Source organism: Lactuca serriola, chromosome 8, assembly GCF_051521515.1.
Source record: "Lactuca serriola cultivar US96UC23 chromosome 8, Lser_US96UC23_V15, whole genome shotgun sequence".
Taxonomy (NCBI): Eukaryota; Viridiplantae; Streptophyta; class Magnoliopsida; order Asterales; family Asteraceae; genus Lactuca; species Lactuca serriola.
In genome coordinates, this window is record NC_136415.1 from 38,852,899 (window position 1) to 38,878,417 (window position 25,519).

The 25,519-nt window shown below is 32.0% G+C and overlaps 2 protein-coding genes and 1 pseudogene across 2 annotated transcripts; 2 read left to right on the forward strand and 1 right to left on the reverse strand.

Annotated features, from left to right (window-relative positions):
- Positions 1 to 4,671: 4,671 nt before the first annotated feature.
- On the reverse strand, positions 4,672 to 5,058 carry LOC145066823 (E3 ubiquitin-protein ligase ATL23 pseudogene; annotated as a pseudogene).
- An 11,631-nt stretch (positions 5,059 to 16,689) lies between these two features.
- Positions 16,690 to 19,435, forward strand: LOC145068371 (Alba DNA/RNA-binding protein). The gene is made up of 9 exons (XM_079015328.1): positions 16,690 to 16,827; positions 17,453 to 17,576; positions 17,703 to 17,783; positions 17,875 to 17,963; positions 18,055 to 18,129; positions 18,225 to 18,286; positions 18,382 to 18,450; positions 18,553 to 18,987; positions 19,132 to 19,435. Exons 2-9 carry the CDS (start codon positions 17,454 to 17,456, stop codon positions 19,221 to 19,223), a joined length of 1,026 nt encoding a protein of 341 aa, XP_078871454.1. The 5' UTR covers positions 16,690 to 16,827; position 17,453; the 3' UTR covers positions 19,224 to 19,435.
- A 1,868-nt stretch (positions 19,436 to 21,303) lies between these two features.
- On the forward strand, positions 21,304 to 23,346 carry LOC145068952 (FAD/NAD(P)-binding oxidoreductase family protein). Its single transcript, XM_079015913.1, has 6 exons — positions 21,304 to 21,479; positions 21,717 to 21,863; positions 21,931 to 21,999; positions 22,152 to 22,317; positions 22,399 to 22,633; positions 22,723 to 23,346. Exons 1-6 carry the CDS (start codon positions 21,400 to 21,402, stop codon positions 23,253 to 23,255), a joined length of 1,230 nt encoding a protein of 409 aa, XP_078872039.1. The 5' UTR covers positions 21,304 to 21,399; the 3' UTR covers positions 23,256 to 23,346.
- The last annotated feature ends 2,173 nt before the right edge of the window (positions 23,347 to 25,519 follow it).

Genomic DNA, 25,519 nt, shown 5'->3' on the forward strand with positions numbered 1-25,519 from the left:
ATAACAACATACATCACATACTTATCATAGCAAATAAGACCTTCCGGTCACACATAATTACCACTATAGGTAAAGTATAGTGAGAAGACTCACCTCGTATGATGTCGGATAACCTCTCGTGCTCGATAACCCGACCTAGCCTCCTCCTATCAACATAATAACATCTCTAACCAATACTTTCTCTTGTTCTCATTTCCAAAGAATGGGTAGAAGACCATTCTACCCCTTACTGACCTCTCTTGAACCAGCTTGACCAAAACCCTAAGGTCAACTGAAGTCAACTCTAGTCAATGGTCAAACTTTGACCAAACACGTCGAGTGCACTCGCGTGACTCGGCGAGTCCATGTATGTCCTCTTAATCCTCATAATTTCTTACTTGACAGGTTACCACTGGTCACGAATCGCGGGGCAACCCGACTCGACTCGTCGAGTCCCCTTATGGACTCGACGAGTTCCCTCCATGGCAACACTCAAAAGACCTTTTGAGGTCAGATCTGCTTCTCTAATCTATAGATCTGACCTTCCAATACACAATAATCACGTAAAGGTCCGACCTTTACACTCATGCAACACTCATAGGGCTTCTTTTGGTGAAATAGCTTCTAAAATGGTAACCAAGGGTCATATCTCTAAAGGAATAGTATAAAGCAGGATAAATAGGACTCTCTGGACATCTTAAGGTCCATATCTAAGAAGAATTCCACCTTGGGAACTCAAATGCTTCGAATCCAAGCTAAAGAAGGCATAAGAAAACCCTAGATTCAAGTAGATCACCAAATACACGAGGATGAGCATAGATTTATACCTCTAGCAGCCTCTTCTGACCAAATGGTAGAAGATCTGAGCTCCTCAATCTGCCTAGCTTGTCCTCCTTCCTTCTTTCTTGAAAAATTCCACTAAAAATGAAGGAAATGGCTTCTTTTCTCACTCGCAATGCTCACAGGTCCTCTGGTGTTCTCAAGGGTGAAGGTCGCCGCAAATGAGGGCCATAAGATCCCTTAAATAGGGCACAAGCCTGAGGATTTAGGGTTTCTGTCCACAGCGCGAACTCGTCGAGTCCATTCATTAAATCCAATCAGCAATCACGATCCTACTCGACGAGTCTAGGCGTCAACTCGTCGAGTCCCTCTTCTTGACACAAAAATAATTAATTAAAAATTTGATATCTGGAATTCCGGATGTTACAATATGTATGAATAATGTTCTTTCGCAGGTTATGTTTTGAAGAGAAGCAAAAATGAATCTCATAAAGTCATTAATATCAGCAGGAGATGACGTGTGATTTGCTGTAAATGAGCGAAGGGAAAATGAATCAGGAGGGTAACCAACTGTTGCATTTGTTCTCATTTGGTCCATTTCCATTTTTTTTGTACTCAATATACCATCGAACTTGTTGTTTGTGTTCACCATAACCCTTATACCGGCTATCACATGTCAAAAGCCGACCGGTCAAAAGGGTTATGGTGAACACAAACAACAAGTTTGATTGTATATTGAGTACAAAAAAAGGAAAAATACCAAATGAAAACAAATGCAACAGTTAGTTACCCTCAAGAGTCATTTTCTCTATCGTTTATGACTAGGTTTCTTACATTGGCCCATCCTAACTTTTTTTATATGTTTGGCTTAAGTTTTATTTTTACAAATTTAGCCAAAAAAATTTGTACATTCTTATATTTTCAGAATTTTCTTTATATTTTTGTTTTTATATAGGTTTATTAGTATTTTTGTTTTTACAAATTAGTTTTTTTTTTAAATCTATTTTCCAAATTTTTATATAGTCGTTTAGAACATATATTCATTTCACAGATCAAAATTATATAATTAAACATAATAATAATTATATAATTAAACATAATAATACTATAAATTTGATCTTATATTATACATATATAAAATTTCTAGGCATCTTACATATAATATCTCTAATTATATTATATATGCTAGTAATGTTTTTTTTTTAGTTTTGGAGTTTTTGCCGGTTTGACATTATGACACTTACAAATGTTTTATATTTTGACAAATATAGTCTTAAATTTTTTAATTTATAGAAAATAAATTATAAAAATTATCCTTATAATTTATAGAAAATATCATTGTTTACCTTTTTTTTTTGCGTGAACAGTCCCTGTGAAAGTTTTTTTTAAATAAAAAAAAAGTTTCACCGTAATTTATAAAAAATCTACAAGTTTAATCTATACACTTTTTTATTTCGACAAGTTTGGTTCTCCCAAGAAGTTTACATAAAATGATAGAACAATTAATAGTAGTATTTTTTGTGTGACTAAAACATAATCGTTTTCAAAAAACAAAATAATATAAAATAAACAAAACCTCATCTGTATTCCTGCAAATAGGGCTGATAATTCTCGACAAGATCCGTGACACGATACGAAATAAATGAGTTTGGGTTGAGTTTTTCAACCTGCCAGCCCGCTAACCCGCCAACCCGTTTATTAAACGGGTCATATATGGGTTTCTCAAAAAATAAATGGGTTGACCCGCCAACCCGTTTATATTTTTAATAAAAAAAATTATTTTATTTTTAAATCTATTTATGTATCAAGTATTAATATTTAATAAGAATTATATAATATATACCTTTGATTCATTGACCATTTGACTATTTTAACATTTTGACTCGTGGTGGATGGCCTAAGGTCGTAAGTCGTAACCTGTAAGGCTAAGTCTGTAACCATTTTGCCCATTTGCCCTAAATAAGAATCTCAAAATCAAACGCATATGAGCATATCTCCCTCTTCCAGACTTCCAGTCTCCTACGGTCCTACTCTCCCCTCTGTTACTCTGTGATCAAAATCATGTATCGAATCAAATCGTGTATCCAAATCACAAACGACGTTGATGCCTGAAGGCTGAAACGGTGAAGCCCACGAACCCGCCAACCTGTGAACCCGTATAAATAAATGGGTTGGTGGGTCATATATGAGTTTATGTTCCAAACCCGCCAACCCGTGACCTGTATATTTAAATGGGTCGTGTTTGGGTTGGCATATTTTGACCCGCCAACCCGAACACGACACGATTGTCAGGCCTACCTGCAAAACAAGAAGAAAGCAATTTTTAATTGGGATAATGACTTAAAAGGGTAATATATTTTTCGATTTGTACACATTTGGTCACTGAGTTTTTTTTTTTTCGTCCACATTTACCCCCTTCAACTTATTAAACTGTAAATATTCACCACCATATGACTATCCCACGTAAGATATCGTGAGAAAAACCTAAAGAAATCATTCATAAGTACGTAATGAGTACAAAAACAAAAATGACTTATTTTGCAACAAAGAAAATATTAAGGACTAAATGTATACAAAAATATTAAGGACTAAATATGTACAAAGTGAGAAATATATTACCATATTAAATCATTTTTACCGGTTATAAGGACTAAATGTGTACAGTTTAACAAGTTGAAGGGATAAATGTTGACGAAAATAAAAATCAGTGACTAAACGTGTATAAATCAAAAAATACATTATTATTTTAAATCATTATCCCTTTCTAATTAAACATAAAAGAACCAAAATACTACTATATAGTATATACACATAACACCTTTAATTAAAATAAAACTATAAAGAACCAAAATACTATTTCAGTACGTTTCATGCTAACCACACATATCACATATGAGCTGAAAAAAGATTATAATTCACTTAAATTTGAAACTCGTTAAAAGTTAATTTCTTCCAATAAAAATTCTAGAGCCAAACCATATGTTAAGTCATTAATAATTAGTACTTTTTCACACTCCACCTATCGCCATCGATCTCTCCCTTACAGCTATACTGCAACAAGTTCAAACCTTTACCCGCACCCCTATTCTCACCGGCGGCGCGTGTCTTCCACGTAAATCTCATAGCCGCTCTTCTAACTAAATATTCTTGTCTTTTTTTTTCCTCAAATTGCACCACACTCTTTCATTGTTTTACTAGAAAAATGCTCCACCATAAATAGAAGGATTATATACCATTAATGTAAATAAATTACATACTTAATTTACTAAACCACACTATTAACCACTTGACCTTAACAATATATGTGCAACATCACTTTTTTAACATATTCTTTCTTTCTTTAGAGAATAAAAATTCAATGATTAAACCACATTCATACAATTTGATCAAAATATATGCTTTGGCTGAAGACCATTTAATCGAAGTCAGATTTCTAATAAAATCTTAGTTTCATTAAATTCGAACATTCTACACTTACAATTAAGAAAAAAAAAAGGAGTAAATTACATAATTGCCCTCACACTGTAGTTAATGCCACCTCATTACCAATTTACAGCTATATGCCAACAATGAGAAACAGTTTTTACCCTAAACACTACCGGCGGCGCTTCAATCACACGTAATTCCGGCCACCGATCTTCTCTCATCTCTCTACATTCCAAAAAACTCGGGCTTGTTTTTCACATTTCTTGTAAAAAAAAAATCTAACATTTTTACAAAAATCAACAACAATCCTCTTCAACTTCAATTAGAATATAATCAATGAAACAACTAATCATAATCACTACTCTTACATTCTCAAGAAGAGAAAAAAAAAATTAAAAAAATAAAGCTGTAACAGAGGATGTTGAGAATCAAATCTAGAACTAACTACCTATCAAAATCTCTAGAAAAGTTATGAATACGAGTTTTTCAACATGGGTTTTCTTCAGGAGGAACAAAGAAATCGGCGTCGAGTTTATTCCGGCAAACAGGGCAAACGGGGTTCTTCGAGAGCCAAGTATCGGCGCATTGTACATGAAACCCATGGTTGCAACCGGGAAACATCCGAGCAAGCTGCTCCGGCTCGACGTCATCCAAGCACACGGCGCATTCCGTTCCCAACACCAGATCCTTCCCCATGGTTGTCGGCAGTTTGGCGAGTTGGGTGGAGGAGAGACCATTTTCGGTGGCGGGTTTTACCGGATCATCCCGGTGGTAGTGGCGAGCGGCGTAGCAGAGCAAGCAAATGTAGACGAGGAAGACGGCGCTCATGCCAGCACATGGTAGGAAGAGAGCAAGGAATACTGATATCAGCATTTCCTTATTCCTTTCCCGGTGGTTTTCTGCCTTGTGCGGCGGAGGCGGTGGCGGAGGTTTAGTGTTGTTCTTGTGAGTTCTGATTTCTCGACGAATGGAACAGCAGTGGAGAAAGGCTTTTAAAGGGCCGAAGGGGGTGGGGGAGGGGGAGGGGGGTAGGGGTAGGGGGTAGGGTGCGCACCGAGGGCCATGGTAAGTTTCCTGGGAAAGTGATGGAAATAGTAAATTACAACTCAGTATATTGCAGTATACAACTGGGGAAGTCTTTCAAATGATTGTCATCATTAATTTTGTTATTTCATATATTTATATTTTTTCTTCTTACACAACTTCAAAGTTGTATATAATAAATATTTTTCTCTATCAATATAACTTTTTAAATATTTATTTAATGTTTTTAATGATATATATTTAATAAAAAACTAAATGGACCCACCTCTCCCGTTACTTTTTTCGTTTTTCTACTGTAATTAATTCACCACATACCACACTCATCACACCATCAATCACTGACCATTAGGCATGATTACTTTCACTCAATACGAATTTTAGAACTCAAACTACTCACTAGAAACTTCATATACAACATATAACACCAAGTTTACCATAATACTTTCAAATTTACATATATTTTGTTTCAAAGTTTAATAAAAACAACCATTCAAAGTACGATACAAAATCAAATAAAAGTTAACACAATATCATATAAAGGTTAATAGTGTTGTTGAGAAAAACTCCTGTTACAATACGTCACCGTTGTAGAGCCATATATAATGTGGCACACTATCATCCATATAGTCTTCCTCGCTATAACAACAATTTCTATAGTGTGATTTCCAACAAATTTATTGGTTTATAAATCGATTAAAATGTTAATTTACCATAAAACTATAAGCACATTAAAATATTTGTCACCATAAAGGTCTTGTGCTTTTAAAAGTTGATTGAAAATTTGTGTTTTTCTATGAAAAAGTATGATATAGAATACACAAAATGCACGGATGTCAACGATGATGAGGTCGTCAAAATTGGAATGATATTTGTTGGGACAACAATGTAGATTTTAAAAAATATTAGAGAATGTATGAATTTATCATAAGAACAAGTTTTACCAAAACAAAACCATAGTATAGCATCTTTTGGAGTGTTGAATTTTATTTTTTTTAATTTGAAAGCAAAATGATTATTTTATAAAATTATAAGGACAAATCACATAAGAACTAATATATTTTAGTTTTTTTTGGGATAAATCATTGATTTATTTTCAATAAATTCATACAATTTTAATATTTATTGTTAATCTAACCGCTTTTACTTCCTATATTCAGAACAACCGATATCTTTGATGAGTTGATTTTAGATAAATTATATCAAAGTCATTATATTTTAGACATTTTCTTAAGTTGACTATTAAATTTACCGGTTTGTACCGAATTTATAAGATAAAGTTGTTGGATCAAAAAAAAATGTCGCAATTGTATTTATTGGGTAAAAAAAGCAATGGTTAATCCGAAAATACTTAAAATATAATGTTTTTTTTTTAATTTCATTTACCCTGATTCTATGACTTTGTTACGTGATAATAGTATAAAAATAACAATTAACCTGTTTAATGTACAAAAAAACGCCAGGCACACAATATTGGGAAAAGTAGGACGAACCAAATATAAAAAATTATATTCTAAGAAAACAAGAAACCTTGAATGTATATTTTTTCTCTCTTTCATTTGAAAAACATGCAAAGATAGAAATGGGAAACACATGGTTAATGGGGGGTTTTTTGATGAAAGAGAAAAAAACATACATGAATAGAAAAAGACGTGAATTTGATGGAGAGGAAAAAAGCAGTTCATGATATTTAATTTTATTTCTTTAAAAAATGTAAATAAACTAAATAGTTATTTATAACTCTAAAGTTATTAGGGGGGGCGTTAAGGGGGCTGAATCCATGTTTTGAATAACGGACCGGACCGGTTGGTTCAATCGGTTCAACCGGGAACCAGTCTCATATGCGGTTTTTAAAGGCCAAAAAACCGGTATTCATATGAACCGGTGAAAACCAGTAAAACCGGTTGAACCGGTCAAAACCGAAAATTTTAAAAAATATTTATTTTGTTCATTTTTTGTATTTTTCATATAATTAAATATAATTATGACATCATCCGGTTTTTCCGATTTTTTAGACCGGTCTGACCGGTTTAACCACTTGAATCATCGAACCAGTAAGACGACGGGTTCGGTCTCCAGTCCGGTTTTCAAAACCTTGGGCTGAATAGGCCTAAAAAAATTTGGTTCCAAATTTTTTTTATTATATATATTTAAAATTTAAAATTAGAAAATTTTATAATAATAATAACTTTTTTTTTTCTGATTCGTCTTAAGGATTTGAAAATATTTGAACCTTCACTACCAACCTGAAAGTTATGGAAATAAAAAAGAAGGAAAATAATAAAATAGAGAAAATTCGAGAAATGACAAAAAAGGGGAGGTGGTTTGAAGAAAATAACCAAGAAAAAACAGATTATGAAAAATGACCAAAGGATCTGGAGAGCACCCTCTGCGGATCCATTGAAGGCTATGCGGATCCTCTACAGCTCTGTAGAATCTTTGTTTTTTGATTTTTTTTAATTTTTTTTGTTTTTTTGTTTTTTTTTTTTGCGTTCATTTTCGTTTATTAATATTAATTTTTTTTAAATACACTAATACTTATGTGATTATTATGTAAATAATTTGACAAAAAAGTTAAAAATAATGAAATGTTTTATGTAATATGTTTGCTACTGATGTATGTTTTTCATGTATTTTTACTGTTTTGTATATTATGTTATATGGAATACTGGTTTCTAAATAACCTAATACAAACCAAATACATATAAATTACATAATACAAATCGGTGCATATAAATAACCTAATTAAAATTATACAAATATTCCATGTTTTTTTATAGGTTACAAATCATATTTTAGAAAACATAAACATACAATCTTCATAATAAACATACTATAAAATAAACTTCATTCATTTAAATCGAACCACAAAAAACTTTGATTTCTTTTCGTATTTCGTCCATGGGTTTTATGTTGCTTGTGTCCCTAGATTTACTGTTGCTCGCGTCCATTGGTTATCTAACTGTTGCTGCCATTGGTACTCGGTGCAACCTTGCCATTGGTTCTGTGGCTCTTCCTGTGGTCGGTATTCGATCCCTTACGTCCATTGGCTGTCTAGTTGTTGTTGCCATTGATGTTCGGTCTGTTGTGTCCATTGGTTGTCTAGTTGTTGTTGTCATTGTTGTTCGGTATGTTGCGTCCATTGGTTCTCTGGCTCATGCTGCCGTTAGTTTCCGATCGCTTGCGTCGGTTCCTCTTCTTTCACTTTTGTCCCAATCCCTGACACCTCAGTATATTTTTTACTTTTACTTTGGTTATTTGGAACGATTTCCTTACACGTCCTTGCATTATGAGTTGTGTTATGACATCTACTACACCTTCTTATTTTTGGTTCCTCACCTTGAGAGGGAATACGATTGGTGTTTTTTGGTCTACCAACTTGATGTATTTCAATCACAAGAGGGTTAACAACCATAAGGTCATCCGGAACCTCCCAATCACTAAGTTCTGAAAGAGGGTATACGGCCTGCTCATACATTCTTCGATATGTTTCAATTTTATAATCATTTATAGCCATATGCCCACAGTGATCAATTTTCAAGTGTGTTAAAACTATTATCACATGACTACATGACAAACCAGTTAGTTGCCAATTTCTGCAAGAACAAGTCTTTTCCCTCAAATTCACTATGCCACCATTTTTGAAGTCATGCACTTTATATGTTGTATTGTCAACACCGGATACCGACCATCCTTGAATCCCCTCTTTATTTTTTTAACCATATCTTTAGCCCACTTCGTAAGTATTGATGTACTTTTTTTCTGTTAAAACAAACATATATTATTATATATGACATTTATCATATAATTTAAAAATAAACATAATGATACCTGCAGCCATCCGCCGTTTGTAAAACCGTTTTCTGCATAAGTACGCGAAAGAACTCAAGAAGTGGTAATATGGCAATTTCCTTGCTTTATTTGATACAACATTCATACACTGATCCGTAGAGGTGTACACTGATCCGCAGAGGTGTACACTGATTCGCTGATAGCAGTTATGTGGATTCCCAAACAGTTTTGTTGACTGATATTAAACATAAGTTCATTATTTTAAACCTTTTTTGTCAAATTTTTTACATAAAACATAAGGTATTAGTATATTAAAAAAAATAATATTAATAAACGAAAACAAAAAATAAAAAAAAACAAAAAAATTAAAAATTAAAAAATTCAAGATCCGGTGTTTTGGTTCCTCAGACGTATTACATAAAACATTTCATTATTTTTAACTTTTTTTTGTAGATTTTTTTACATAATAATCACATAAAGTATTAGTGTATTTAAAAAAATATATATTATTAATAAATAAACATGAACGCAAAAAAAAAAAAAAAAAAAAAAAAAAATTGAAAACCAAATATTCGGCAGAGCTGTAGAAGATCCGCATAGCCTTTAATGGATTCGCAGAAGGTGCTCTGCAGATCTTTTGGTTATTTTCGGGAAAAAAAAAATCTTGGTTATTTATTTTAAACCACCTCTTCTTTTTGTCATTTCTAGAATTTTCTCAATAAAATAACAAGAAAGATTGTATGTGTTTATGAGTTATAACAAAAAAAATTGTGGTTTGAATTCGTTTCACGTTTTCAAGGATAATAAAAAAAGAAATAATAATAATAATAATTTTACATATTTGAAAATATAATATAATAGCTAATTGGCAAAACGGTGACGTGTAGCGTGAGGTACAAGAAATCTCACGAGAACACCATGCTTTTGTGTCTCTTTTTTGATCTAACGGCGTTGACTTTTACCGTTAGCATAAATCGAAATAAAAAACGGCAGAAATGCAGTGAGCCGTTAGTTTATTTTATGTGTGTGTATGTTACGCGCCGTTCATTTTGGAGTTTGCTTTTTTAATATTCCCCCACTTTAACTTCAAACAAATATTCATATGTTACTTTTCTTTAAAAAAACATATTACTTTTTTAACTTTAATAAAAGATAAAAAGAAGCTACACAAAAAGTATATTTTTAATGAACTTCTTTTAGTTTAGGAATTATTTTTAAAATGTCTTTGTCTCTATGACATAAATTTTTAGACAAGTTAATATACTAATAATTATTTTTATCTATATATATAATAAGTTGAAAATCATAAAATTACGGTAATCGTTGCATTTGTGTTTTAAAGGGGTTGAAATAAATGACACCTTTTGAATAAAATGGTGGTAAAGCGGCTTATTTTCCAAAATATATTATTCTTGGACACCCACCATTAACCTTTTTCTACAATTCTCTCTTCTTTTTCTATCAATGTTTATGTAATCATTTCGAAAATTTAAAAATTAGTCCCTGAACTTCTGCATTATGCAAATTTCTGCTCTTCCAAAATCTTATTTTATCATGTTTTCCCCATGACTCACCTTCTTACGCGTACTTTATTCACCTTTATTGGAAATAACAGTGAAAGCTTTCTTTTTCCAAATTATTGAAATTTACTCCCTATATACATGTGTTTTCTTGAAAGTGGGAGGAAAAACTTGGTGTGTGATGATCAATGTTTCTAAATTTTGTGTGCATGTTGTTCGGTTAATGTGTTTATATAATAATTGAGTATCACGAACAATTTGTGTATGTAGGATGGTTCAAACAAATGGCAACTTATTGTTTAGACAAAGAAAACATATATCATTTAGCCATGTTTTTGTATGGAATGAATGTTCAAGATCTTATCGACCCAAAAACATGGTATACTATTAGTATATATACATATAATACCCATAAAATGTATAAATGTTATGAAATGATGGTTAAACAATAATTATAATTATTACATTATAATTATTACATGACAATTATAATTAGTTCAAAGTGACCATGTTAGTTCGAACTAATTTTGGTCAATTTCTATATGAGTAGTCATAACATCAAGTGACTTTGCCCGGATCAAGTTTGAACACAATTACTATACACACACTTTGGCTTTTAGCACAATCTACCTCGGTCATTTGATATCTTAAACTAACTTACACATTAGCTTGGCATAATCTCATATGATACAATTGACTTGGTCACTTTCTAAGTCAAATAAATTGGCTTGGTCGGTTTGAAAAGATTTATTATGTGTTGTAAAAAGGCTTGTAGTTTTATAAAAGTTAGTTTTTTTCTTTAATTGGTAATTTTGGTTGTATATGTATTTGTAATGTTTTTATTTTATTGCGCTTATTTTGTTGCACGGTGTCCAATCAATTTGGATTCGATTGATGGACATTTTAGAGACAATACGATCATGGCTTACGTGACGTGAACTTTAAATGTCACTTTTATGCTTTCGCATGTGACAATGATACTAAAGACATTTGAGATATGTTGTCAAGGAACCTTGGAAACTAGTTATACTTTTATGAAAATTCCGAAACGCTATGAGAAAAGTTAATTTAGGAGGAGTGGGTAGTTTGGTAAAAGTCGAATTCCTTGAATAGGTTGACATGTATAAAAGTTTGAGTTATAGTCTTGTTAGTGTTACAACCTTGTTTTAGCCATTTCCACCTTCTAAGGACTATAAGAGTAAGGACTTTTGACTAATGATACCCAAGTATCAACAATCAACATCATGGCAAAGAAAAATAACCAAATAAGGTAATCTGTGCCTTTTCTTATTCATGTCCCTTCTCATTTTTTAGGTTATATACAAGTTTGAGATGTTAAATGTGAAATTTTAAATTATTTTTCTAGAACCTTTAAAACTTTACGACTATCAAACATAATTTTGCATCTTACTTTTTGTTTAACGTAAGTTAGTGTTGTATGTGATTGGCTAATGAGTTTGTATTTATTCTATATATTTATGATTATACTTTTAACCAACAATATCAACCTGGCAAGTTATATATATATATATATATATATATATATATATATATATATATATATATATATATATATATATATATATATATATATATATATATATATATATATATATATTATATATATATATGAATTATTGTTGTATGCAATCCACTTCTTTGTTATGTATGTATCTTAGTCCTTACCAAACCCCGCCTCTATTAGTAACACTCATGGCGAGAGTCTATTTAAATTGTACTTAAAAAATCATTTGTTAACGCTTTTCTAAAATATTTAGAATTTAAGTTTGTAGAATAACACTTTTGTCCCAAAATAGTAAACTTAATTCAAATTTGAAAACTACGGAGGTTGTTAACAATAAACATATCAAATCATGATCCAAGCTCACCACACATTTTGTGATCTTCTAAAAGTCAAAACTAATCCTTAACTAAAGTTGTGGTTTCAATATAAACTCACATTAAAATAAGTTGGACAATATAATTGCCTAGTGAGTTACCTGATATTGGTTCATTTAGCGTAAGGGATAACAACCCAATTGTACTCAAACCAAGCCTAAAAACAATTTAAAACACAAAGAACACTTATGGTTTAGAAATCCACATCAATAACGGGGCTATATGCCCAAAAGTTTGATTTCAAACAATATTAGTTCAAAGTAAACATAACAGTTGGGTATAACTCCAAATCAAATCAAGGGTCTTATATGCCCAAAAAATACACTTTATACATTTTAATTTCAAAACAGAGGACCAATAAGTCCCACAAAATACAAAGGGTATAACAAGTTCATAACAATAAGTATAATGCAATACATGCAACTGCTCCCATCCCTTTGTTAGTCCCATAAGTCCAACTCACTAACAAACGTCGGATGAATAAAGCTCATGCTAGACGAAACTGCCAACTTTTGCACTAACATCTAACAACAAGGTTTGGTGATTGGATATGAAGAGCTCATGATAGATTGAATTGCCAACTTTTACACGTATATGCACAAACAAGCAATAGGGTTATCCATATAGGCCACACAAGGGGCAGCTAGCCTCAACTTGTGTACTTGAGTGGTTTTGTAACGTCCCAAAATTTCATAGTAAAATTTTCATTTTTAAAACAATAAACCATACAAACGTGTTGTCCAAAACCAATCAAAGTGAATATATTATTTAAACATCAAAGTAAAGATCATAAATTGCCAATGCTAAAAAACTCTAGGGGATGTTGTGCAATCACGTCGAGCCCTTCCGTTTCGTATCGAAAGTACCTAAAACCATAAACATGAAACCTTAAGCACAAAGCTCAGTGACTTTCCCAAAATACCACATAACATACATACAATAGGGATTGTTATGTGCCAACATAGTCTTGCCTATATTCCATAAGGTGTATCATGGTCTTTTCTTACCAAGGCGGCGGGCAAAACGTTGGGTCTTACAGACAAGTACCAAGAGCCACCTCTTAGTCTTCTATGCAAGTACCACAAAGACAATTAGCATTCCACATATCACTGCCCACTCCAGGTTTTTTATACAAATGTCAGGGGACACCCCCTGGTCTTTCTATATAACATAAAACAGTAAGCTGACATTGGTGGCTTCGACCCCCGAGTACAGTGAGGAGACTCACCTGAATTAGAAGGCCGACTAACACTCAGCTCAAAACTATGCCGACCACAACTAACTTCTCTTTAACTAGATTATGGGTGCTTAACACCTCCTATCAATATACACAAAGTAAACCCTAACTATACCTTCTAAAAATAAAATTTTACCAAAAGTCAACCCAAGCCAAAAATCAACTATTAAAGTCAAAGTCAACAACCCATAATGTCAACTATTCAGCCTTACGTCGTGACCGGCCCTTGGTCACATCGTGAGAGCTCATTCGGTCTGATTCTAACTCATCTCGACTCAACTGAACCAACCCAGACATGAAAAGTCACTGGAGTTGACCTCATGACGTAAGCAACCTTCTGTCATGCCGTGAGCCCCAAGAAGCTTAACAGAAACGAGGTCATTCAATCCTCACGTCGTGAGACCCTATGTCTCACGTCATAAGCACAGTCAGAAGCAAAATATCCAACAATTTAAGTCCTTAATCCATTAATCCTTTTAATCTAACTTTCTAAAAGGTCATATAACTCCATAATACACTCAAAAGTCAATGATTTATGGGTATGTACGTCCAATACATGTCTAGATCTCACTTAGGGACAAAATTGAAGAAAAGGTCATCCAACTTTCATGTAAGGCTCCAAAACCCAACCATTCACTATATCTGAACTTCATGACACTCTAAAGACCCTTATAACCTATTAAGTTGCCAACTTCATGGTTTTCATTCATTCAAACTTTCTCAACCAAGGAGAAAAGTGGGACAAGATTTAGATCTAACCATAAACAACAATAAAGGTGGAAGCTTTGACACTTACAAGGGTCCATAAACAATGTGAGGTGGTGATGATGATGATTCCTTGCATGCCTCTTCAAAAGACCACCTTCTTCTTCTTCTTCTTCTTCAAACCAGGAAATGCTCCAAAAAAAAAGGCCAAGGATTAAGCAAGGAATGAATCCCAAAGTTTTATGAGGTGATGGGGGGGGGGGGGTGGAGGCTGATAACGAACCTTAAAATGGGTTTAGAGGGGATTAAATATGAAGGAAAACCCTAAAGATCATGAGCTTGTGTTGTATTAGTTCTCACGTCGTGAGATCAATCTGCAACAAGATTTACATATTAACTCTCCTCACGTCATGATCAGTCAAAGGTCACGTCGTGAGACCCCATTTCCTCCAAAATTCGACCTTTTGACTCCCTGAAACCCTAAATTGATCTATCCTAGCAAACGGGTCTTACAATTATCTAAAATCTACTCCTAACCCATCCTATCATGATATGCATAAGTAAGATGCTTATATCAATTCCAAAAATATAACCTTTTTGCTTTTAAAATCAAATCATTTCCAAAAATTTCATTTCATGAATGCACATATAGTTCATATAACAAACAACGCTTACATAGAATATCATATAATGAAAACCAACAAAACTTATAAAATCACAAAAGCAAGATTGGGGGTGTGTGTTCCCTGTAACTCACCCTCGATCCAACGATAAAAATACCATACTCTTCCTTATTTGACTATATTTCTTCAAGTATTATGCTTCCAAGTCAACCACCTAAAATCGTCATCATAATGTTGTCAGTGTAATCTCCCAATTTTCAGAATAATTTTTTTGTTTTTAAACACATATTTCATACGACATATTCAAGGAAAGACCCTTTATTTGCAAATTGTAGTTCAAAATTAGAGTTATAAAGAAAAGTGTTATGAAATCAAATCATTAAACTACAGATGAGCGTGTACAGTCATGTTTTCACATCCCCACGAACTGATAATATTTGAAAAACATTTAATCCACAACTATAAGCCAAAACTTAGTGAGTTCCTAAAATACCGAACTAAATTCATTAATTCATGCAAGAAGTCAAAAATATCGCTTTTTCCCATTTTACCCTTTGGCTCCAAGGCACAATTCAAGGGGCTAAGTCACTTAACCAATATGATCAACATCTAATAGGGTCTAAACTGTATTCCCTTGAAGCACAAGACCCTTATTCGATCAAATCACGACCCGCTAACCCAAAATCAGAAACATCCCAAAATTGGATCTTATAATCAAAAGAACAGTATACCCTTTATGGGTCAACTCATCATTCTTACCTCCAAAAGCTCCTTGAGTATCCTAATATAAAATATGAAAGCTAAGGAGATCAAAGGAATGGATCCGACTCTAGACATAAGCAAAACATAAAGCATAAAACGGGTCAGGACGTTTGATGTGTCACCCCTTCCCATTTCAGTATTTGTCGGTTTCCCTGAAAGTTTGACCTAATGAACTATGTCATTAGTATTTTTATGCATCACCAAATAGTTTTTGAAATTTCCCCTAACCAATCATATTAACATACTACCTTACTATGTTTTCTTCAATCCAAATCCAACGACATTATCAATTTACTTTAATGGTTATAGTTCATTAGGGATGTCAATCGATAACACGACAAAAAATACACGCCATGAAACAAAACTAAAATTCAAATTCGTGTTTATATCGGAAGTAAAAAAACGATGTCATGTTGTGTCATGTTCGTTTTCAAAATCCAACATGAATTGACAAAATATTAACATGTATTTATTGTGTTTTTATGAGTAAATATGAACTAAATTAAGTAATTATCAATTTATGCTATATTTGTTGTGTCTCGTGTTAATTAAAAAAAATTACTAGTATATTTTCATGTCGTACTTGTGTTATATAAAAAAAACCACCATATGTCTTGTCATATAATAACACAATACGACTTTCCGAATCAACACCCTTACAATTTAGTTCCAAGTTCCCTACTTCTCTCCCTCATAATACACAATCTATTAATTTTTTAATTTGTAATAGACTATTTTAAATCCAAAAACCAGAAATGAAATTATGGAACCTAACTATTGATAAGAAAATAAACTACACAGATTTGGGCTCAATGCTAACCCATTTTCCATTAGAATTTGGCCCGGTCCAAGTTTTCTGATCAAAGCTCGGCCCAAAGTTACAAGATAACCGACCCCGGTTCAACGGTTTAGATAAGAGTTTAGGGCACAGGTAATATAAATACAGAAAACTCCACAGCCATACGGTTTTAGGGCTTAAACGAAGAAAATTGAAGCCGGAGAAGAGGGCTCTTCATTAGGAAGGAGCTGTACTGTCTTATCCAAATCGTCCAACAAACAAAAGGTAACCGTTGATGATTTAATCTCGAATATCTGACAAGTAAGCGCTGATTACTGATTTATATTGTTTTCATTCAACTTAATAGATTCAATCCTCTAAATTATTTGTCTTTCGGTTTGTTTTGGCAACAATTAGTCGTTGATTTTCCCTTTGATTGTGTTTTGTTTCTAATTTTTTTATTTTGGTGTATGAGAATACTGAAAACCCTAGTTTTTGCGGTTATGCTGTATGTAATTATAAATTGGAGGAATGTAATTCTGATGTTTCATTACTCGTGCTGATCGTATCTGTACATATCTATACTAATTACAAACTTCATTAATTGCAATTTTTACTTTATGTAAAAGTTAAAAGACTCAATTTTTTGTCGATGTATATGTTTGCTCCTAAGATTTATCAACAATCAATTGTTTGCTGTGTGCTTTACCTAACTATTATCTATTCTTTGACCGTTTTATAGTTGTTGAGAAAACCCTAGATTTTATGGTGCTTCTGTTAATCTGGTGATTTGGAGATGCTTTATCTAATTCTTCGTTACCCCTAAATGGATAATATCATCTTGTGTGTTTCTTTGAACCCCGACTTGTTCTATTTTGTGTTTAATGTCTGTAAATGTTTCATCTTGAAGGATGGATCGTTATCAGAAGGTTGAGAAGCCTAGAGCAGAGCAACCAATTGATGAGAATGAGATCCGAATTACTAGCCAGGGAAGGATGCGAAGCTATATCACCTATGCAATGACATTGCTTCAGGTATAAACTCTTCATGAATGTTAAACTAATATCTTCATCTTTTTCAAGTTTTATAAACTGTGGTGTATGTAAATAGCACTTACTAATTACTATGAACTTAAATCTTTTTATTTATTTGCTTTCCAGGAAAAAGGATCATCAGAGATTGTATTTAAAGCAATGGGAAGAGCCATCAACAAGACTGTTACAATTGTGGAATTGATAAAGGTTTGCTCTTTTTTTTTTTATCTCCACACTTATATTACATTCTCCAAATTTTTACTATTTATCACTATCTTCTTTCATCATATATTTTTAGAGGCGAATTGTTGGGCTTCATCAAAATACATCCATTGGATCCACAGACATAACTGACACCTGGGAACCTTTAGAGGAAGGATTACTTCCGTAAGATAACATTCCCACTTCTTGAAAAACACACTTTCAATATTCCACTTCTCCACATTTCATAAATTTATTAACTTTTTTCTTTTTACAGTCTCGAGACCACAAGACATGTTTCAATGATCACCATAACTCTCTCTAAGAAAGAGCTGAATACATCATCTATCGGGTGAGTTTGTTTACAATTCATTTTTCTTTTTTCCTTTTGCATTATCATTTTTTATAAATTATTCCTTAAAACTTATGTGGTTAACCTTTTTTCAGATACCAACCACCATTGCCAGCTGACCAGGTCAAGGTGGCAACTGAATTTGAATATGATGGAGGTATAAATTTATAATACATTAAATATTAAATACTCTACACACGTCATAAATTTATCAACTTTTTATAAATTTTATATTTTGATTTTTTTTAATAGAAGGATCACCAACTGCAAGAGGCAGAGGTCGTGGTGGAAGGGGGAGAGGGCGTTCTAGACCTGCACCAGGTATTTTGTGTAAAAAATAAATAATATATTTTTTTTAAAAAATATTTGTTAAAAGATTATAAAGTAAATTGCTATTTCTTGTTTTTGTTAAATGATAAACAGGAAATGGTTATGGGCCAGATGAGTATGATGATGGGGGTTGGGATGGTCCCGGTGGGTATCCTCCCAGGGGTAGGGGAAGGGGAAGGGGACGTGGGTTCCGTGGGCGTGGAAGGGGAAATTACAATAATGCCCCTTACATGGACACTCAACAGGAAGTAGGAGGGTACAACAACCAAGAGTCTCCAAGGGGTAGGGGTCGTAATTTCCGTGGGCGTGGAAGGGGTGGCTACAACAATGGCCCTTACATGGAAAACAACCAACAAGATTTTGGTGGGTACAACAATCAAGAGTCTCCCAGGGGTAGAGGACGTAATTTCCGTGGTCGTGGAAGGGGTGGTGGTTACAATAATAATAATAATGATATCAATAATAATAATAATAATGCTTATATGGATAATCAACAAGATGTTGGAGGCTACAATCAAGAATTTCGAGGTATGTTAAAAAAGTTGTGACAATTTACCCTTTCTGACCCTGAGTTTTGTTAAAGTTACAGTTTTTGTCCCAAATTGAAAAATCTATTGAAACTCAATGACTAAACATGTAAATTACTATGGTTGATGTATTTGGGTGGAACAGGGCGTGGTCGTGGGAGGGGGACACGTGGCAGGGGACGTGGGTTCAGGTCAAACAGGCCAAATCAAGGTGCAGGTGTTGGTGGTGGTGATTAAAAAAAAGGTGGCTATGTTTTTTTTTATCATGTGTTTGGATGATGATGATGCCTGGCATTTCTATGTTTGGTTTTTGAATTTTTTTTTATTAAAAGTTTGGGATAATTTGACTTAGGAAATGAGTTTGTACCAAAAGTGTAGACTAAGTTTTAGTACCTTTTTTTTTATTGTTATTTGATTTTTTCAATTTTTATTGTAATTTTTGTTCTTGAGTTTTGGCTGTAGGATTTATAGTTCATGTGTTTGATTTTCTAGTATTAAGACTCTTGATTTGCCAAATAGTATTTTTAACCTCACATAATCTAAAATAACACAAGGTAAGTTGATTGTGTGTTTTCAAATTTAATCATTTATCACTACCTTAAATAGAAGGTAACTGAGTTTTAAACATGAATTTTAAAAGGTTTAAGAAATCACCAAATATTGAGCTATAAAAAGAAAAAAAAAATGATACATTATGAATTTATCGTGATGTGTTTTCTTGAATGAACTTGTTGGTATAATGTTTATAGTTGGGTCCAAACCGGCCTACTTTTGTGTAGCATCTTCCTAGCCAAAGCCAATGTTTTTGCCTATTTCCACATCTCGACACATGAGACGATTGACACGACATGAAGATGTCTTGTGTTTCTGTGTATGGATTTTGCAAATTTGTGTTTCGTGTTATGAATTTCAAAATTGTGTTTTATATCTATCATACATGGGTTAGGCACAAATTTAAACATTTAAACAAGCGTGTTATACAAGACATGAATGATTTATTGAATTAAAGCATGCGACTTTCTATTTTCAGCTTGTTTTAGTAGTGTTTTTATTAATAATAAGTCACTCGAATGGTTCATGTGCTTTTCAAAAAATAGCAACTTTAAAACAATGTTGAAATACTACAATCTAGTCGTTGCAGTTTGATTATAAGATTTCTTATTGGGGTCAAGGATAGAAGAATGTTAAAGGAAGGGGCGGGAGTAGGGGTGTTCGTTTGGATGGATTGGTTTAATCCGATCCGATCAAGTGAATCCAAATTAATTTCGGTTTTTAAAACGTAGATCCAAATAGTCCAAACTAAATTCAAATCCGATCCGATCCAACCAAATTATAATTTGGTTGGATCGGTTTTTTACAATTCGGTTTTCAAGAATCAAGACATTTCAATAAATATATAACTTTAGTATTAACTTACTCTATAATATAAACTAAAAAAATATTGTTTAATTAGTTGTGAACTAAAACTTATAAATAACTATCAAGAAAAATATATTATAGTTTACGACTTTATAGACAATTTTTTTATAAGAAGTACATATTAAAGTATTATAATAGATGAAAAATTTTAATATACTAAAAGAATAATTTAGTAAATTTATAAATTATTAAAGATATATATTAAAAAGAACAAAATAATAAATTGCAATTCGGTTTTTTTGGACTATTCAGTTTTTATTTTATAAACCAAAACCAATCCAAAATCCAAAATAATAATTCGGTTTTGCTAAAAACCAATCCAAAAATCCGAATATCCGAACCAAATAGTCCAATTGGATAATTCAGTTTTATCTAAATAGTGAACAGTTCTAGGCGGAAGGAGCATGGTACTACTGTATTTTCTGACATCCATGATTACGGAGAAGGGAAAAGGGTAATGGAAGCGAATAGGGACAAGTGGGGTGAGATATTGTTTGATTTTTTATTTAATATTTTTATTAAATAAAATTTATTAGGAAAACTATAAAAATTCTATAAAATGGTATTAAAATTAATTTTAAATGACTAACTATACAAAGAAAATAAAATCATAAAAACCAGTGTAGTATTGCCTAACATCAAACTAAACTTGTTATATTTTAGAAACTAAAAGTACTTATTATTATTATTATTATTATTATTATTATTATTATTATTATTATTTTGATTGCCTTGGAGTTACGTATCATATTATGCTAGAAAATGAGGACCCGCCGCCGCCTGCCGGGTACCTCACATATCATAATTCATATACTAGTATAGTATTATTGAATTGAATAGGAGACTGAAGTGTTCTATTTGGTCACGTCTCGTAATATATATAAAGGCAGAAACACATACACATTCTCCTCCAGCCCTCCACCTCAAATGATTCAGCTTTCCTCTAATACAAACAAAAAAAAAAAAAAAAAAGTCAGAAATCAACAGAACAACGATGGAGGTTTATGAAGATGAAGATATAGTGATTGTTGGTGCTGGGTTAGCTGGTCTCACTACTGCCTTGTCTCTTCACAGGTATTCAAATTCTATTCTACCATCTCTTTTGCACGCTTCACTCACTTGTACCCTGCAACTCATCCAATCACCACCATCGGGAAAACCCACTCACTCACCACTGAAGCAATTCATAAAAGCTCGTTCCTTTGTGCTTTAGTTACTTGTACAGTATTCATGTATTTGAATCAATTATGACCCAATAAACAAGATTTCCCCTTCAAATATTAACCTTGTTTTTCTTTTTCTTTCATCAAGATTGGGTTTGAAGAGCTTGGTGTTGGAGTCATCAGAGAGCTTGCGAATTACCGGATTCGCCCTTACACTATGGACCAATGCTTGGAAGGCACTCGATGCAGTTGGAATCGGAGATTCCCTCAGACAAAAATCTACCCAAATGAAAGGGTAAAATAGTCATTATAACCAGGGTTATTCCAGTAATTCTATAATTAACTCAGTTTTGTTGTTCCAGATTCAAGATCGCATCTCCTGATACTGGTCTTTTTACTTCACAGCAAGCTCTCGACAAAGATGGAAAATTGTGAGTAAACATGTTTCATATATAATAATTATTATGACGACACAATTCAAATCATTTCACATTTCGTTTTTTCAGAGATTTATTTATGTGAGTGGTATTTCTTTCTATATATAAACTGTATATAGTGACTGTAAATTAATCCTGATTTATAGCAAAGGTTATGAAAGCCGATGTGTTAAGAGAAAGGATTTAATGGAAACATTAGTCAAGGAGCTTCCACCAGGCACCATTAGATACTCTTCCAAGGTCGTCACCATTGATGAACTCCATCGCTTCAAGCTCGTGCACTTAGCCGATGGCACCATTCTCAAAACCAAAGTAATAGTCTCTTTAAACGATTTTACTTTGATGAATGATAGATGTCTTATATATATCTCATTCATTAATGTATCATTGTAGGTGTTGATTGGATGCGATGGAGTTAACTCAGTTGTTTCAAAATGGTTGGGTCTCGGGTCACCCGTAAGTGTGGGGAGGTCAGCTATTCGGGGATTGGTTGAGTTCCCAAATGGGTCGGGTTTTGACCCTATGTTTCATGTCAACTTTGGAGGTGGTGTTCGCTATGGTTTTCTTCCTGTTGATGACAAGACTGTCTACTGGTTTTGCACCTTCACCCCATCTCAAGTTCCATCTTGTAAGTCGTTTTTGAATATAATTTATAAAACATATTATATATATACTTATATTCAAAGTCAAGGCTCAAGAATCACTTTTTTGTTATAGATGAAGAAGATTGGTATGAAAACCCTATAAAAATGAAGCAATTTGTATTGAGCCGAATCAACAAGATGCCTCAAGAAGCACAAGATGTGGTGGAAAGAACATTGATAACTAGCATATCTTTGTCGCCATTAAAGTTCAGATTACCATGGAATGTTTTATTTGGAGACATAGTGAAAGACAATGTTTGTGTAGCTGGGGATGCCCTTCATCCGATGACTCCTGATATAGGTCAAGGTGGGTGTTCATCGTTAGAAGATTCGGTAGTTCTTGGAAGGTGTATTGGGGAGGCTCTTTTGAAAAAAGTTGATGGAAAAGATGATGAGTTTGAGAGGATTGAAAAGGGTTTGAAGAAATATGGAAAGGAAAGAAGGTGGAGAAGTTTTAGTTTGATTAGTGTTGCTTATTGTGTGGGGTTTATGCAAGAGAGTAAGGGTATGATGATGAGTTTCTTGAGGAAAGTGTGGTTTTCTAAATATACACCTAGTGCTTTTCTTAAGATGGCTAATTTTGATTGTGGTGATCTTGTAATATGAATCAAGAAATGGTAAATTTCTTCTGAAAAAGACTTTTAAGATATTATTTTGTATCTAAGCTTCTGATAGTAATGAATGTTTTTCAATGTTATTTGTTATCATAATAATTCATGGTAACATTATAGTTACTTATGGCTTATCACATTTGAACAAATGAACAAAATCTTTCAAATAAGTATTTAGTCATTTCACTGTAAATCTTGATTTTCCTGCTATTCAAAATCAGTAAAGTGGTGGCAGATGCAACAAATAAAGTAAACTTAAGCCATCTGATACCATGAAATAGTGATGATTGACTTTGCATTCAAATATGAAAATATATACCGATTTACAAAACATAAATGGGCCACAAACATACATGGGCTAAATAACTAATAAACGCTATGCAAACTATTGGGGTTATACACACACTGATAATGCAAATATACAGTCCACGTAATTCCAATCACCCAAAATATTAAAAAAAACTATATTCACGTAAACTAATTCTTCTTGATTGATGTTTTTACAAGAAACATTTAAATAAGGATGGTGCTAAAAAAATCTTCTTTGGAGTTTTTATATTTTTTTTTATCACTATTAGGTTTTCTGAACTAATATAATCAATCTATTTTAATATATATATATATATATATATATATATATATATATATATATATATATATATATATATATATATATATTTTTCTTTTATATAATTTATTATTATTTTTATTCTAATTATTAAACTAATTTAATATAACTTATTAAAACTAGATTAAATATCACAATTATTAGATTAATTATATTTGTATTTTTTTTATTTAATAAATATCATTAATTTATTAAAAACTAATGTATTTATAATATTTTTCTTTGTTTTGTTTTTACTTTTATCATAATTAGATTAAATAACATTCTAAATAAATAAAAAAGAAACTTACTAAAACTATATTTTCTTATTTATCAGACGCAAATTTTAAAAATACGAAACCTTAATAACTATTTTTTTTATTGATGAAATATTTGAATGATTTTAATATTTAATTATTTACTATTTATATTGTTTTCTATTCTTAAATAATTTTTTTTCTTGGATTCAGTTTTGAACTTTGAATGACTATATATTATTCTTAAAATTTATATATTAGTTTAACGACAAACTACGGTATATTATTGTTGAACTTTTGAATAACGATAATTTATAGTGTAACTTCAAAAAATATATTGATTTGCATCTTTAAAAATTGTGAACGAATAATACTTTTAAAAAACAACATTCTATTCGTCTATAGATATAAGTTATGTTGGATTTTTTTTGAAAATAAAGATCTTGAGATTTTTTAGTCATATATGATTAATCGATAATCATATGTGCATAATCAAAAATGAAAAAACAGTCATATATGGTTTATATTTTAATATGTCGATTCCGTTTTGATTAAATCATATATGGTTATTTAAATATGTATATTCCCTTTTGATTAATCACATATGATTACCGAGTAATTATATACTAATAAAAAAAATCTTAAGAATTTTTTTAAATCTCAAATGAACTCTCTCTTATAACAATTTTTTTATATTTATTTTAGATTTAACAAAAGAATAATGAGTATATTTCATAACCATTTTTAGCTTTCTTTATCATGAGTTTATATACATAAATATAAAATGAGTTTTTAGGATATCAAAATTCGGTTAAATCCGAACCAGTTTTGTCGGATTTTTGCATGAGTTTTGGAGTTACAATATAACCATTTACGGATTCGGATTTTTGTCGGATTAGCCTATATAAAAAATTGCCACGTCGTTAAAAAGCTTTATAAAAACATTCTTAAATTGTAAAAAATAGTTAAGGATTTGAATTCAAATGATTTTGTTTTTTGAAAAGTTGGTTTTCTATAAATGAACAAAACGACAAAAAGTTAAAAACAATCCTAAATTTAAAAAAAAGCTTTAAAAAAACATTTTTAGTTGTTAAAAAAAGGAGAGCTAAAGTACAATTGCCCCTCGTCTATATGTCAAAATGCACATTTGATCTCTATTTTTAAAAATTAATTCAAACCATCCCCATGTCGTTATAAGATGTACCTTACGTCACTCACAAACTTAAAATGACCATCTTACCTTTTTTTTCCATTAATTTTTCAATTATTATAACTTATCTAGTATTTTTTTTATTAATTATATTTAAAAAAAAGGAAACATCCATTTAAATTGGTTCCAACCCGTTTAGTCATCAACAATTTCCAACTACAATCACTTCCAACCATCGGCCACCT

Excerpts from the sequence above, each read along its gene's own strand:
- LOC145068371 (XM_079015328.1), top strand. The coding sequence starts at position 17,454 with ATGGATCGTTATCAGAAGGTTGAGAAGCCTAGAGCAGAGCAACCAATT. Across the intron at positions 18,287-18,381 it reads TGAATTTGAATATGATGGAG|AAGGATCACCAACTGCAAGA; the intron begins GTATAAATTTAT and ends TTTTTTTAATAG. Across the intron at positions 18,988-19,131 it reads CTACAATCAAGAATTTCGAG|GGCGTGGTCGTGGGAGGGGG; the intron begins GTATGTTAAAAA and ends TGGGTGGAACAG.
- LOC145068952 (XM_079015913.1), top strand. The coding sequence starts at position 21,400 with ATGGAGGTTTATGAAGATGAAGATATAGTGATTGTTGGTGCTGGGTTA. Across the intron at positions 21,480-21,716 it reads ACTGCCTTGTCTCTTCACAG|ATTGGGTTTGAAGAGCTTGG; the intron begins GTATTCAAATTC and ends TCTTTCATCAAG. Across the intron at positions 22,000-22,151 it reads CTCGACAAAGATGGAAAATT|CAAAGGTTATGAAAGCCGAT; the intron begins GTGAGTAAACAT and ends CCTGATTTATAG.